At 36.8% G+C, this 16,272-nt stretch overlaps 1 protein-coding gene across 2 annotated transcripts in view; it reads right to left on the reverse strand.

The window, feature by feature from the left end:
- Positions 1-564: 564 nt before the first annotated feature.
- Positions 565-16,272, reverse strand: part of LOC115904177 (carnitine O-palmitoyltransferase 1, liver isoform-like) — a 39,051-nt gene continuing 23,343 nt past the window's right edge. For both annotated transcript variants that reach the window (XM_030949365.1, XM_030949366.1), the window contains exons 11-20: positions 15,226-15,421; positions 14,489-14,677; positions 13,377-13,482; positions 11,467-11,583; positions 10,420-10,584; positions 9,557-9,691; positions 8,333-8,485; positions 7,162-7,266; positions 5,155-5,247; positions 565-3,652 (exon numbers count right to left, since the gene is read on the reverse strand). In XM_030949365.1, coding sequence (XP_030805225.1) covers positions 3,566-3,652; positions 5,155-5,247; positions 7,162-7,266; positions 8,333-8,485; positions 9,557-9,691; positions 10,420-10,584; positions 11,467-11,583; positions 13,377-13,482; positions 14,489-14,677; positions 15,226-15,421 — 1,346 coding nt within the window. In that variant the 3' untranslated portion in view covers positions 565-3,565. The remainder of the gene's footprint in view (positions 3,653-5,154; positions 5,248-7,161; positions 7,267-8,332; positions 8,486-9,556; positions 9,692-10,419; positions 10,585-11,466; positions 11,584-13,376; positions 13,483-14,488; positions 14,678-15,225; positions 15,422-16,272) is intronic.

Consider the following 16,272-nt stretch of genomic DNA (forward strand, 5'->3'; position numbering starts at 1 on the left):
TTTTAACCTGATCAGAATTTCGCTCTAATACCTTCAAGAAAAAGGGCAAAGGAAGGAAACATTCATATATAGTGCGATAAACTGTAAGAAAGCGAGCTGGTCACAAAGATTTTCCTAAATTTAATTTTTAGCTTCTGGTACAGAGACTAACAAACTTTAATTATCTTCAACTTTCAAGAAAGCAACTGTTCCACCTGATCACATCTTTATTATCTGTATGACTGATCCTTCTGGAGGGAGAATGCTTGAAGTTGGAACACTGAAATTTTAATGTGGCATCACAACAGAAAAAAGAAAGTGGACAAAATTTGATGGAAGACAAGGGTGAATCCACATGTTCAGCTTCTTTGGGGAGATTTAATTCCTTATAGTTTTAACTGCTCATTAATACATTCCCTATTAACTAGAAGACCTGTTTAAATCGCTGCTAAAATAAACTGAACAGTTCACTGCTACTGTTCCTAACTGGATTTAACAGCAATGGATTCACAAGTCCTGAATTTCAAGTGACTACAGCAAGGGAGCTGGGAAGAAGATACAAAAGATATTAAACATTGTTCCAGATAGTGGTAGTTGTGAAATTTTATTTCATGTTTTGAAGTCACAGAAGAAAGTAGAAAATAGAGACAAAGTGTTGGACGTAAATAACCAACAACAAATGTAAAGTAACTAAACAAGATAAAAAAAAACCTGCTACTTTAAATTAATACATTTCACATGAGAAAACAATTGGTACAAAGGCTGAACTAGAACCATGATTTTCAAGGTCAGGCACGCACTTCCCTAGTCTCTCAAAAGCCTCAAGCCTTAAAAGAATATTCAGCTGGGAACAGTATTAATCCCAAACAATGGTACCCTGTAAATGGACTCCATGCTTTCCAAACTTCTGCCATGAAATAGCTGATATAATAAACTTGAAAAATACTCAAGGTATATTCCACCAATTCCACACTGACATTTCATAAACAGAAAAAATTATTATCATCCAACCTGGCTTTTAGCCACCTCCTCAACCCTAAGTTTGATCTCCTAAAGAATTAATTGAGAATCAATGATTCAAGGCTTTAGTAACAAATTAGCAGTTTTACTGGAATATGAACATTTAACTTTACAATAAAATACACTGTAGTAGAAGGTTCATTCAAATCTAGGTAATTTCAGTTACATTCCTATGGCTTTGAGCAAAAAAAACCCCAAGCAGTTTTACTGTATGTACACAATATTCAACAACAAGATTTAAATTATTTATTAATAACCTACATTCACTGTGGATTTCTAAGATTTACATCCAAAAAGCAAATTTTATTTACATGCTGCTGACATTTTAAAGAAAAAGAAATAAAATATTATCTGTTCAGGAACTATATCTATTCCAAAATTTAAAAAGATACATTTAACACCACAAAACATTTGAAACATTTACAATAAAAAACAGCTTTCTGTGCCAATCATACTTACTCTCCAAGAATGCAAAACTGCACTAACTACAATTAGACTAGAAACACTTAAGACCTGAGAGTCAAATCTAAACCTTTTTTTTTAAGAAAATCCTAAAAGCTAATATGTTAATTTAAACACAGACTGGTCAGTGGTCAATTAAAAAAAAAAAACCAACACCAAAACAACCCCCAAAACCCCCAGTGCATTATTTCTGCAGCTCCAAAAATAGATCACTATAAAATTGTTGCAGTAGCTTGGTAAGTGCCAGGCCTGCCAGATGCAGTAAGGCTTATTTCCAAGTGTCCTTTCCCACATACTGTACCTAATCAAATAATGAGTGTCTTTGATCAGTTCCTGTCAGGATTCCCACATTTATGTAAGCATGCAGTTGCTAAAGTATGCATCTTGGATTTTTGAGGGTTCCCACCCCAAGCATACATACACAGGTGTTTTAACAGCTAGATCAGAGTAAAATTAAGCATGAAGAGGCATAGAAAGTTAGAGATACTGGCCAGAAAACATTCAAAGTCTAATGAGAAGTTTTATATCCACCCCAAGGGTCTTTTAAACTCAGCAGAGCTCAGGAGCATCATTCACTGTATCAGTAACCATCATGTACCTTATACAAAATAATAATAATAATAAAAAAATGATTGTGCTAACAAGTACACTTTACTGCACTGTAGGATGTAAAAAAGGTACCACACCTATAAAGCCCAGGGAAGAGAAGCATCATGCAAAAGTTACTCCATTTGGTAGCAGCTGTTTTATTTCTGCACTTGGAAACACCATGCTCCTTTTTGAGTGAAAAAGCTTCCCCTCCCTACCTGTATCCTTCAGGAACTGCTTGACCGAGAGCATCTCCCAGGAGGGGTTGAGAAGGCCATGACTTTCCCACTCTGGAGCTATTTCCCATGGCTTCAGCAGTTTGCCCTTCTCATGCAGGTGGCTGCCAAGGCAGCAGTGTCCTCCCAGGCAAACTGCAATCCATCAGCCCCACGGGCAGCCCTGCTTTGCAGGATTTCCAACAGGTTGCATTCAACTCAATTAACATTTCCCAGGGCCCAGAAACCCGAGTGACCACCAATTCCACTCACCAAAACAAACACATGAATATCTGTTAATCCCCAACAAAGTTAGTCCTGCCCTTCCTAAGCATCCACCTTTGCTATTTAAGATAGGAGCATTTCACTAGAATTTTAAACCTGACTGCACCATTTGGCAACATATTCACATCTGCTTATGCCACTTCATCCTAATTTGTAATTTGAAAACCAGATCTGCATTACTACAACCTTCCCTCTTTCACCACTGAAACAACTTCCCAGCATATGCCTTTTTCCTGGGCTAAGGATCTTTGTTTTTCTAAGGCACTTGCATGAACAAGTACACAGGTCCATTTATTATACAGAAATAAAATCAACGTCACAAACAGGCTTGCAAGCAGTAAGAAAAATGTGATACCTGCTAATGAGGGGACACATTGTACTATCCAATGGCTGGGTCTCATTTTTTTTTTTGCTTTTCAAAAACCATAACATTTCTTCAACTTAGTGTGTTTAGGTGGGTTATAGCAGTGATTTTTGGTATGGTTTACAGAAAATACCTCTAAAAAGAAACCAAGGAAGGCAAATGGCCTCAAGTTTTGTCACTCATTTACATAAAGCAGCAGATACATTGAAGAACATTCTGCTATTAATATGTAGCAAATCTAACTTTTTCTAGTATATAAGTCGGTGTGTTTTATCCCTTTGATTCTGGAAACAAGTAAACTAATTTAAAGTTAAAAAAAAAAGAGAAAGTGTACACAAATTAAGAGAAAACTGCAGAAGTTAGAATATACATGCCTTCATGCATTGATACTATGCTTCCTCCCTAGAAACACAGAAGATTTTAGAAGTAATCCTTTGTTGAAATAAGCTCTTTCATACTACTAACAAAAAAAAAAACCCAAAACAAACCACAACAAAAAAGACACATTTAATATACTGCCTAAGGTTTTAATAGGTGATCAAGAAGGTGCTGACTCAGCTTCTTCTCCAGCTACTCTTCAACAAACCTTGTTCACTGAGCAGCAGAGTCCTCATCCCACCAAGAGGAGATTGCTTGGCATCAAGCAAGCAGGTCACTTGGTACAGTTTTTACTGAGGTTAAATAAAGCCATGATGTCAACCAGTGCCTTCTCAATGTTCTTTCCAAAGCGATGAGAATCCTTTAAAAACAAACAAACAAAAACCAAAACCAAATACTTGTACTGTCCATCAACAGATATTTTTCAGGCAAAAGAAGAAACTTTCTACTATTTTGTAGTTTTGGAGCTTCTGGAATTCAGGCATCTATTTTACTGCACAATGGGGATTTTGATAATAGAACTTTTAATGCTATACAAATTAATCCAGGTTTATGCTAGTACTGACCAATGAGTTCCTCATTATGCATTTACTTTCCTACAGTCAGAAATGAGATCATATCCTCTCGAAATCAGATGAATGCATAGCTTTCTGCTACTTTAAAATTTGGGGGTTTATATTGCTTTTTTTGGGTTTTGATATTCCTTTTCCTACAAAATTTTGCAAAAGCTCATTTTCAGAAAACAAAGGAGTGTTCAGTGAGTGGATGACTAATGACTAAGAAGTACTGAAAGAGCAGAAAAATTATTTTTGAGTTCCTATCAGAAATGCTGAATCATTTGCCATTGAAAAAAGAATTGGAAATGAAAATAACAACTTTCTAAGTGTAAACAAAACAGGAACTTGTTCTGTTTATTCTAAGCATTAGATGGATGGTACAAGAAAGAAATTAAGATTACAAATGTAAATTATTAGCTACATTATAAGATCTTATAATGACCACAATGACCTTACTAATATCAAGGGCACACACACAAAATGGCTGCCTTTTCTGTATGGACCTTTGACTTGATTGATGAGTCAAAAGAACAGAGTGAAATTTAAAGTACAAGCTAACAGGCATCTGAAGAACAATTTCAACCATGAAAAAAACAAAGTTGTATTTCCTAATCTTTAATGATTAACCAGAAGCACCATGATCTCCTGGACAAGTTAAGGTCAAAAAGAGGAAAACTAGGTCAGCTATGTAACCCTGAATGAACTCAGCATATTCAGTAAGGCCATAAAAATATAAAGGGGAAGGATGAATTGAACTCAGAGCAGTCCTCCACAACAGCAGCATATTCAACATATGACATCTACTATCTCTTTAATAATGGGTGTTATTTTAATAAATTTTTGATTAGTTATGTTTCTTAAGCACAGATTATAATTTATGGGTCAGCTTTGTACAGTATTATTTAAACCAGGAAGGCTTAAACAGACAGCATACATTTTATTCTGTCTTTACAGCTGCAGCCCGAGACAAACCAAAACTGCAATAAGAAAAACCAAGATATGCCCATCTTTCTCTTTAGGGGACACGTGATCATTTCACATGAGCTGCAGGGAACTACACATGTGTAAAGATGATCCTGGGCCACTTGTTTTCTTTATGCTTGAAAGCATAAGTGAAATAGAATATGGTATCCTTGGTTCATGAAGCTATTAAATTTATACCACTGGAGACAAAAAACTCCAACAAAGCAGCATATATTAAGAAAGAAAAAACCACATTATTTATATTTTAGACAATGAGTAGGACAGTTCTATAAGCACACAGCAGAACAGATTTGCTAAACCATAGGAAAGGGCTGACTCTTACCGTCTCAGAACAAGATATTTTGCTGGAGACATGGAAATTGATTAAATTTTCACCCAAGATCATGTAAGAAACACCATAACCATCATCAGCCACCTAGGGGAAGAAAGAAGAGAAAACCACCTTCTAAACTTTTTCTTTCTCCTTCATTCTCAATCAACTTATGTACAATTAAGAAGTTGCTACAGTTTTTAAAATCAGTTGCAATTTCCTCAAGTAAAATTTCAACCACTATATTTAATGCATGATTTCTGAAGATTGGCTCCACTTAAAGAATAGTTCTAGTCTCATCTGAAGTGCATGGAATAACCACTTTCTGAATATTTGTCTGTAATATTTCCCAGCTTTAATAGTTTGAAATAAAATAATTATTCAGGTATTTTTTGGAAATAGAAAGTCAGTAGAAAGTCCTGGTCCTAAGTAGCTATACAGCTTCAATGCTTAAGCAGCAAGGAATACATTAGTTCAGTCGTATACCTAACCAATCAGTCTCCTGGGGTCATTCTGCAAATGTAAACAAACACAGTGTAAAAGCCTTGCATGATGAAAACTTGCCAAATGCAAGTTTTCTTCTGACTCTACAGCAAACGTGATTCTGAACACCTGTATCATGAGCAGAGGTCTGGTCCAATTTCAACATTAGTAGCATTAACTGTGCCAAGTTTCAGTCTGATGTTATATTCCAACTATGCCTGGTAAACACAGATTATCCTGATGTCACCCCTCTTCCTGTCTTTCCTAACTCAAAGGATCTCAACCTTCCATGTCCTTGCTGCCACTGCTGCTAAGCAGTCTGACAGTCTTCTCACTCTTCTCACTGTTAGTGCTACAGAGATAAACTCTACTGAATGCTTAAAAAAACCCTTCAAAACCAACAAAAATCACATCCATAGAAAGCGGATGTACTGAGTCTCTGGACTAATCCAGCAAACCAACGCACAGTTTTTTGTTAACAAAAACAAAGGAAAACAGCGTTAGAATTCCTGCAGCCAAAACCCTTTTCTATTGCCTTTTGGGCATTCAGAATACTGATTTCATAATGGCTTGAAGAAGTCCGAATCTCAAAAATGATCCATAGCCAGGCCTCCTTGATACTGCAAGTCAAATTCATTCCAACTTCAAAAACTACTGAAAGCTCAATCAGAAACATGAGTAAATAAACATCAAAAACTTAACACACCCCAACTCCCATTCCCCATCTTCCAGCTTGACAAACCAGCCAAAATACACTGGGGACTTGTCACCTAATTTCTGTGAGGCAAAGAGCAGTCCTGTGATACCACTCACTGTTCCTTCAATAGAAATGCTTTTTGAAAACAGATTAATCTATTATAATAGCCCCATAAAGGCTGCTTAAGAGGTCTTGTTGACATCAATATTCTCATCAATGGGCACACTCAAATACCAATAAATTATCACAGCAAATAAGCAGCTTGTCAAATCTGCAATACACTGGTTTCTTCAAAGTCTACAGAAGCCATAGAACATGGCTCTATTCTTGACCCGGCCATTATTCACACTTAGGAGGGCAAGCAGAACAATGTGAGCAGCTTAATCTGGAGCAATGTATGAACACACTTATTCATCAAGCAGGAAATACAAGAACAAGTGAAGTGTAAGTACTTTTACAAATCCCAATCTTAAAATCCAGTTTAAGTAATAAGGCATTTGTCACTGTAACAACAGTCTAATGTACAGAAGATCTGGGCACAGGCAATGTGGTAAGAACCCCAATTTCATAAGCTCTCTTAGCCTTGGAGCCCTGTACCTCATTTCATAACTGTGCATTTCCTTAAGAATAATCCCTTCTTGTAGTGGGATACCAGAAAAGGGTGATCCAGACTTTTCTGAGCACAGCCACATCATGGGAAAGTATTAAGTACATGCATTTAAAAGCATGAGCTGCACCTCTGATATGCAACAATGAGGGATTACAGAGCTGAAATTTTTTGACTGGTGTCTTGAATGTAAAACTCTTTTTTAGTGGGTACTTGTATTTAGGAAACATACCGGTCCAAACCCTCCACCAGAGGACAACATCTCCGGGTTCTTCTTCAGATCAATGTGCTGCTGGGGTGTCTGACTCGTTGAGAGTCTCCAAGGTTCTGACAAAACCTGTATTAGATATGAAAGAGATGAACACAAATAGAAAACACTGGTTAAGAACATGCAACTTTCTCAAAAACTAGTCAGGATAGTAAGTGTTATAATGAGTGCAATATTGCTTTATAAACTGTAAGAAAACATTTCATAAAGCAATATTAAGGTTAACTCCCATTTCAATGGAATGAAAACCAAGAAGCTTAAATGAAACTTTGAACTTGTCCTGATATGGAAACCATTATCAAATGAGAAAGTGATGTCAATTCCTCAAAGAGAATAAAATAGAATTTCAGTAGAAATGCTACTTCAAACAAGATTATTTGGTCTACAGCCTTGTAACTTACACACAAAAGGTCTTGTTTTAACAAGACCATTATTAGTCATATTCAAATCCCAGGAAGATCCTATATAAAGATAGAAGCTTGTAAAATCTCTAACAACACATCTTGAAAGTTTGTGGAAACTGTAGAAAGTTGTTTTGTTCTTGACTTAGCCACATTTAAGAGAGCAAGCAGACAAATGTAAGTAGCTTAATTTTGAGGCAAGGTGGAACACATTTTTTATTAACCAGAAAAAATGAACAAGTGCAGTGTAATTATTTTTATAAAATCCAGCCTTAAAATGTAGTTTAGTTAATAATTTGTCAGAGCAATATACAATGAAATTAACGCCACATACAGCTTCTTTAACTCTTAGCAACTTAAAAGGAATTGAATGTCAGTTTCACAAGAAAATTCTCAGAGAAAACACACAGCCTCTGCTGTACTCCCTTGAAAATACACAAAGCAAAAAATTTTTTTTGAATACTGACTATATATGTCCTGCAACTGTAAGTTATATGTATTATGCTAAAAAGCTCACTGAAAGCATTCTTTTAGGTCTATCAACAAATGCACACATAGAGGAAAATGAAACTAATCAACAATTTATCAGCAGATGTTAAACAGCACTAGCTGCAATTTTACCTTTTTTCTTAGGAAAACCACAGCTGCACAAGTCTCTTGAGCAGGTACCACAAAACACTAACTCACCAAAGGACTAATTACGTAATGAAGAGTTAGCAGTAAAGGTCACCTACTTCCCTGAGGAAAGGAGAATCTACAGCGAGGTACTTGGACACGACGTAGAGGCAGAAGAGGTGGCGGTCAATGCCCGCCCCCGTCATGGCGAGGCGATACAAGTGCTGGTGCTTGTCAGCTGCCTGCCGGAAAAACTTCAGCGTACTTTCCCTCTAACAAGTAATAAAAGATTAAAAAAACTCAGTTAAGTGAACTGCATTAGGGATGAAGGTGGAGAAACTAAGTTACAGCAATGACTCTCAAGCCTTGAGCACTTCAAGGTCAAGTACAAGACAACTGATCTCAAATAGTATCCCCTGGCTTTTCAACCTCAGGTATTTAATTTCAGCTATTAGCAAGTGTCTGCTGTTACCTGCTGTAAACTGCATAATGAAAACTAATCTGTATTTTAAGTGTTATCTAACCTACAATCAAACATGATTGTAGCTCAAGCTTACTATATTATTTATAGCTTCTATAGATACTGGTCTTAAAGAGTTATAGAAAGCAAATCCCAACATGATTTAAGAAAACAAACTGCCAGAGCTATTTTAGAAGGCAAACTGCCAACACTGAAGTTACAGAGGTTCATAAATGCTGGTCATCAAAATCAATATATAAGAGCAACCACTTCCTTCCTGTGAATTATTCTTGCTTCCTTGTCAGAAAGAAAAGCTTAACTGGTATGAGATTAGTTGTTCTACAAATCTATGTTTGAGTTTTATAAGTCACAAAAATTTCACATGTAATCACAGTTTCCTGGAGTTCAGAAGCAGTAAATAAGGTATATTTGGGTAAGTTCTGCCATTCTTTTTTGGTATGGTCCAGAATTTCTGCTTTATTGACAGAAAACATGGACAATTACCTTAAGCATCTCTTCCTTCTGAAAAAAAACTGTACCACTATAAATGCTTAAAATCTATTTGGGGACTTACATGGTTGTCTAGTGGTAACTCATGTGTCTTATGAATTATCATAGAATCATAGGTTGGCTGGGTTGGAAGGGACCTTTAAGATCATCTCATTCCAACCTCCCTGCCATGGGCAGGGACATCTTCCACTAGACCAGGTTGCTCAGAGCTCCATCCAGCCTGGCCTTGAACACTGCCAGGGACGGGGCATCCACAGCTTCTCTGAGCAACCTGTCCCAGTGCCTCATCACCCTCACAGTGAAGAATTTATTCCTAATACCCAATCTAAACCCACTCTCCCAACTGTATAGGGCACCAACACCATGAACTTACACTTTCAGTGGGGTCTTCCATGGCTCGGACAAAACGACAGGACTCCACCGTGCACGAGCGAACCGTTTCGGTCCTGCCCTCTCGGAACAGGCGTGTCATGGATGCTTCATATGTTAGAGAAAACTTTCCCATATCCTTGAAAAAGGGAAAAATAAGAATTTAAAAGGTTTAGATAGACTTGGGCCATCTTTCTTAAGTAACAGTCCAAGCTAAGCACACACGCTATGAATCACTCCAGAAATTAAACTCAACATTTGAGTTTTCAGTAGCTCACCATTAGCCCCCTTACCCGGAGATAATAAAGGCAAAAGTAAGATTAGTAGCAAGATTTGATAAACACAAACAGAACAACGAGACTAGCAAGGACTACTCTCTGCATTACATACTCAACCCTCTTCAGTTTAAAAGAGAAGCTGAATGTTGCTACACTGGTCTTTTCTGACAGCACATTACAGGAAAGAACCAACAGAAGAAAATACATGTAGGCATTTCTGTAAATTCTCTTAGGGAGTGTCCATGACTACTGCATCCTGTGTGACTCTAATCTAAAAGGTAAGCTTGACATTGCTTATGTGTTTATGAACACAGCTACTAGAAGTTTCATATCTTCTTCCTAGTCCAAAATGCCTAGGGATGGACCAACTAAGCAGAAGAGGAAATTTCAAAAATGTATCAGTATGTGAACCATTGTAGAATTGATTTCCAGCTAGTAACCTGCTTGGGGTTGGAATCAATTTGCATTGAATGTCTTTAAGAACCTTGTACAAGAGTGCAAGATTACCCTACACAGTCCCATGTTTAGTCACACACACGTTACACCCAGCCTAAGGAGGCTCTGTAGGGCAGAAACACTCTGTTCTTACCCGGTAGTGAGCGAGCTGCAGGGCAAGCTGCACAAAGGCATCAGGGCTGGTTTTCACTTTCTTTATTAGTCCTTTCCCAAAAGTATCAAAACAAAATGAACAGAAGTCCACATCATCTGCTAGAGCTACAGCAGTGCTCAGAGACTTCTCAATCACTTCTTGGCACTTAAATAAACAAACAAACACACACCTGTATGTATACGAACATGCATTCATGGTATTTGAGCGAACTATTGAAAAAGAACAAGTATTTTTAAATGTTAAACAGGAAATGCTTGCCTTTATGCATGCCAGGAACATCATTACCGAAATAATTTCCCTTTAGAGAAAGAAAAGAAGCTATCTTTGCTAGAGACTTAAAATTCAAAAAGGTAATAAAAATGTTTTAAGCCATTACACATCCAAAAATAACTCATAAAACCCACCAGCATGAAAACTGTTCAGATCAGGAGAATATAAAAGAATGGCCTACAGTTACAGAATGGCATTAGCAGTGTGCCTTCCAAGCTCCCATACATGCTTAATTAAATAAATCACCAGCCGTTAGCTTTTTATTCAAAATTAAAATCCAAATAGGTGGTGGCAGTTTTTCTAGAAACTCAGGCAAAAAAACCCAAAAAACCCAACCAACTTAGAAAAATCAAATCTTATTACATGAACTATGAACACAAAAAAACCCAGCTATTCTAAAGGAACTATTAGACAAGAGTATTTGTTGTGACAGCAGTAATGAAACCTCAGCAAGTAAATGTTTATTTTAATACAGTCACTATTTTAAAGAGGTGGCCATTTATTTTTGACATATTGCCAACCAAGAAAGCTTCTAGTAAAATGCTGGCATTTCCCAGTCAGAATTTTTAAAGATTGATATCAAAACCCCCTGATTTTCTAAGCAAACTGAGTAATGACTACATATGAAGTACACAACCTACAGCACTAAAAGGAACTTAGAACTGATTTATAGGGTTATCAATAATTACATAAGTTATTTGACCACTGGGGAAAAGAGACATTTCTTCCTCATACCACTAAATCTTCTGTACTTACTTCTTCTGGAATTTCCCATTGCAGTTTGGTAGGAATGGGAATATTGGGATTGGGATCTCCTCTGCAGTGTCCATCTACTGAATAGCCCAGTTCAAGATACTCAGTTGCCATCACATTCTGCAAAGAACGATACTTCTTCAGAATTGCAACACATTACTTACTGCCATGGAATTAGGATTTCATTGTGAAAGCAATATAACCTATTTTCACTACACAGCAAAATAAAATACACAATCCATTTTCAAATACTGAAAACAACTGCAAGTAAACAGCCCCCAGTTTTACAAGAAGAACACCAGATGTGCACCAAACACTTATTCAATTACACTGGTGCATTTTGTTTAATGTTACTGATTTAATAAAAACCTTTTTGATTCAAAACCCACCTCAAACAAAGTAGAAGCAAAAAACTGAACTCAGACTTCACCATCTTTGTTCAATTTAGATTCTAGAGAATTTCTTCAAGTTTGTTATTTGTCAAAACTTATTCATCAAGAAGAAATTTATTTCACAGTACGTGCAAATCCTGCAAGAACTCAATTATTTTTAAGATTTGTATCCCTTTCAAAATTGCAGTTTATTTTACATAGTGCTATTCTACTAGCACTACAGCTCCTAGGTGGGAAAGAAGAATGTTTCCAAGATGAACAGCACAACTTGAACAGACATAAAAAGCCCCGTCTTGTAAGATATCAAGCATCCTCAATGTTGAAAAAAATCAAGAAACAACAAACCCACATACAAACACAAAGAACTACCAAAAGATTTGAATCTGCTCAATATGGAAAGAAAAAGCTTGATGATTGTCAATGATTTATTTCTAATCTCTTATTTTGATTTCATTTTCTCTTCATGTTCTCATTTTACTTACTGGTCAGAACATGACAACTATGAAATAAAGCTTAATCCATTCAATTCTAAAAATAAACAATCTGTAAAGAGCTAACAACAGACAACTTTCTAGAAAATGAAATCTTGTTTCAGTAACCTTAATTCTTAGCAGAAAATGGATCAACTAATATTAAGTACAGATATATGAATTAAGCATATAAAATCATTCCTTAAAAGCAAAAAAACTATCCCTCTTTCATTGAGATAGTCTCCCCTGCATTGTCATGTCACTCTCGTATCAGTCTGGCCTTCTTTCTTCCCTGGGTGGAGAATGCAATGAGGCTTTTTTTTGTTCTTATACACATGGAAACACTTCTACAACAAAACTCAGAAATTACTTGGGGGACCAGTTAGACTCAAGACCCATTTGCACAAATACATAAAAAATCAAAATTAAATAACATTTTTAAAATAGTTTTAATTTATTTGAGTCATGTAACTGTTTGTAGGTTTAAGCATCAAAATGAAAAAAAGGAAAAAAATCAAATAGGATGTCAAGAATTAAACTAAGCATATGATGAATGCAAAGCAAACAGAATTTATTGCATTCATTGCAAATAAATACAAGAGATAATGTCAACAGCATATCAGTCTACATCTTAGCAAACAATGCTTAGACAAAACGTTGAAATTTTTTAAATTTTAAAAGTAAGCATGGGAGTTTCATAGAACGAGAAACCTTATGAGCTTTAGGAGAATATACATACAAAAAGTACAATGCCATATCAAAGAGGCAATAATCTGTGGATTTAAAACATTAAAGAAAAGGTAGCTGGGGAGCTGTATCACTTTTCTGTGAGGACATTTAAGCTCATTGAAATACTGTCCTTCATAAAATAGCAGTTTCTTAAGCAAGGGTTTGGGATCCTTTTCAAATTCTACAGTTGCTGTAGCCATAGGCCCCAGGTCACTCCTCAGCAACATGAATGCAAGGGACTGAAAGTCACTGCTGACCTTCAGGGCTCCTGCAAGCCCCTTCACATTATCTTCTGCATTAGCTCTTTGTGCCAAGCACCTACCTCCCACAGGTGTCCAACAATAGGAGCATCTGCCCAGGAGTGCTCTGCATTCAGACCCATTTTGCCATTTTTGAATATTATAAGAGTGAATGTCTTATCAAACCACCTACAAAAGAAACCAAGATTTCTTTATGGTTTTGTACATTTCAAAAGCATTTTTGTATTGTAACTTCCTGTCTCTCTAAAATTCACATTCAAATGCACTTTAGAACTTACCCTTTTTTATATAAGAACACTTAAATAAATAGACAGAAATTTGAACCTCATGAAGTTCAACAAGGTTAACACAGGGCCCTGCACCGGGATCAAGACAATGCCCAGTTCAACAGACTGATGGATGAATGGATCTGGCAGCTCTGCTGAGAAGGACTTGGGGATGAAAAGCTCATCATGAGCTGGCAAGGTGCACTGGCAGCCCAGAAAGCCAATCCTGTCCTGGGCTGCTTAAGAAGCAGCATGGCCAGAAGAGTGAGGGAGGGGATTCTGCCTCTCTACTCCTCTCTGGTGAGATCCCACCTAGAGAGCTGTGTCCAGCTCTGGGGTTCTCAAGAAGGACATGGGACTGTTAGCTGGGTCAGAGGAGAGTCATGAAAATAGCAGGAGTGCTGGAATACCTGTCCCATGAAAAAAGGCTAAGAGCTGGGCTTGTTTTTCAGTCTGCAAAAGGCTCTGGGAACACCTTCTTGCAACCCTTCCATACATAAAGAGAGCTTATAAAAAAGCTGAGAAAGACCTTTTATCATGGCTCATAGTGACAGGATATGGGGCAACAGATATAAACTGAAAGAGAGTAAATTTAGATGTGTTATAATGGAGAAATATTTTGTACGGTGGGCTGGTGAGACACTGGAACAGACTGTCCAGAGAAGCTGTGGATGCATTGTCATTGCAAATGTTCAAGGTCAGGTTGTACTGGGCTTTGAGTAATCTGATGCAGTGAAAGTTGTCCCTTTCTGTTGCAAAGAGGGGCGGAATTAGATGAAGGTCCCTACTAACCCAAACCCTTCTGTGATTCTGTGGAATGTATCAACTTAAAAGTCATCATTAATTCATATGTATTAGGCAAATCCTAAAAAAAAAGGAAGGCATTTTCCACAGCATGAATACTGCACCTGTCATAACATTTGCCATGTATCAATGATTTTGCATATGCATTCAGTGACTTCACTGGGTCCTCCTTCTTGTACCCCTGCTCCATGTCATCCAATGTCACAAAAAATGCTGCTTTCTCAATAGCATCTAAGGACTGCTTGTTCTTTCCACGGCTAAAATAAGCCTGACGAGCCTTAGCCCATGGTACTCTGTAAAAAAAAAAATTGGTTTATAGCCAGATTACATAAATTTGTCAATGTTTGATTACTGTTAAAATCACTATGAGACATTCCTCCTACTTCTGTGGAATTTGACACAGCTACTTTCTTTGCATTTAAACGATGAGAGCTGTGAAAAGCTCTGACAATACTTGTACAGTGGAATCCTAGGAACCAATTCAACTCATCATCACACACATGCAAAACTTAATCCTCAGAAATTCAACATTTCTGCACATGCAATACCTACAGCATAGATCATCTTCATTTAAAACTAAACAAAAGTGTCTATTATAAGAAAGAAGACAACCGTAAAAATAATAATCTCCATATAGGATTGCCACTGCAAATTTTTTTTAACTCCACACAATTACAAATGACTAAAGCAGTGTTACACATCATCAATATATAAAATCAGTGACCAAGGTATAAACAACTGACTGAAGACTATTTTAAAATTCTAAAGCCAATATCCAATGATTATGTTATGCAATGATTTCTAAGTACTAAACTTATTTAAAAAGTAGTAAGCACCATACCTATCTCCTGCAGTAAGAGCTGCAAGTTTCTCTTCACCAGGCTGAGGTTCTGAATCATCCTCAAGAATTCTCTGTATTTGCTGTTCAATTTCTCGGGGTCTCAACAATCTGCCATCATGGTACAGCCACACTTTGAAGTAACGGCCCTTGTGGTACACAACAATGTGTTTGCTGTCTTTCACATGCTGGAGGGTATCTAGAATTGCAATCACTTAGGTAAGCTCAAAGCTGAAGTCTCAAAACACCAATGCACTAAATAACATCAGATGCCTATTGCATGCACTACAAGTTATTTCAGCACCCCATGGTATTTCAGCACAAAGACGCCCGCATGAAACAGTCAAATACCCAGAACTGACAATCATTTCCATATACAGCACCGCCAATTTCTACATTGCAGGCCACTATCAAGCACTAAATCTATAGTCCTGTATCTGAAAAATGAGCACTAGCTAGCTGATTAGCCTGGTGAAGAACATGCTAGATGAGTATCTGGAAAGGTATTTTTAAATCATTTGCACTCAGGTCCTAGACAACTCATGCAGAGTCTTAAGAAACTCAGAATTTATACCATCAGCTTTTGTTTACATTTGTCTTGGCAGATGCAGAGTGAATATTCCATATATGGCCAAAATGTGTAATGTTATGTGAAGCAGAAAACTACGCTGCATTTTTTCCCTCATTTTGCCATCTACTTGGCTTAACTGGGATAAGCCTAAATTTAGTCATGAAGGCATTGTATCAAACCACAGGTGAAGTCGTTCACTCCATAGCATGTTTTGTCAAAAATTATGACTATTTAACTGCTGCTCAAGTGACAATACGATGTTCATCAGGATTTTATCACCAATTGATAGGAAAACAAGTTTTTCCTTTTTTTTTTTCTTTAGAAACTTTAATATACATAAAGTAATTGAAATCAGGAAACAAGGAGTCAAGCTGCGCATGAGAATGTGTGAAAAATGTTTTAGGAACTCACTTAGACATATACAGAATGACATAATTGTTTTTCCTTTAGAAAAACAGAAACAAAGCAAAATGGAAAAC

The sequence above is a fragment of the Camarhynchus parvulus genome, chromosome 5, assembly GCF_901933205.1.
Source record: "Camarhynchus parvulus chromosome 5, STF_HiC, whole genome shotgun sequence".
Taxonomy (NCBI): Eukaryota; Metazoa; Chordata; class Aves; order Passeriformes; family Thraupidae; genus Camarhynchus; species Camarhynchus parvulus.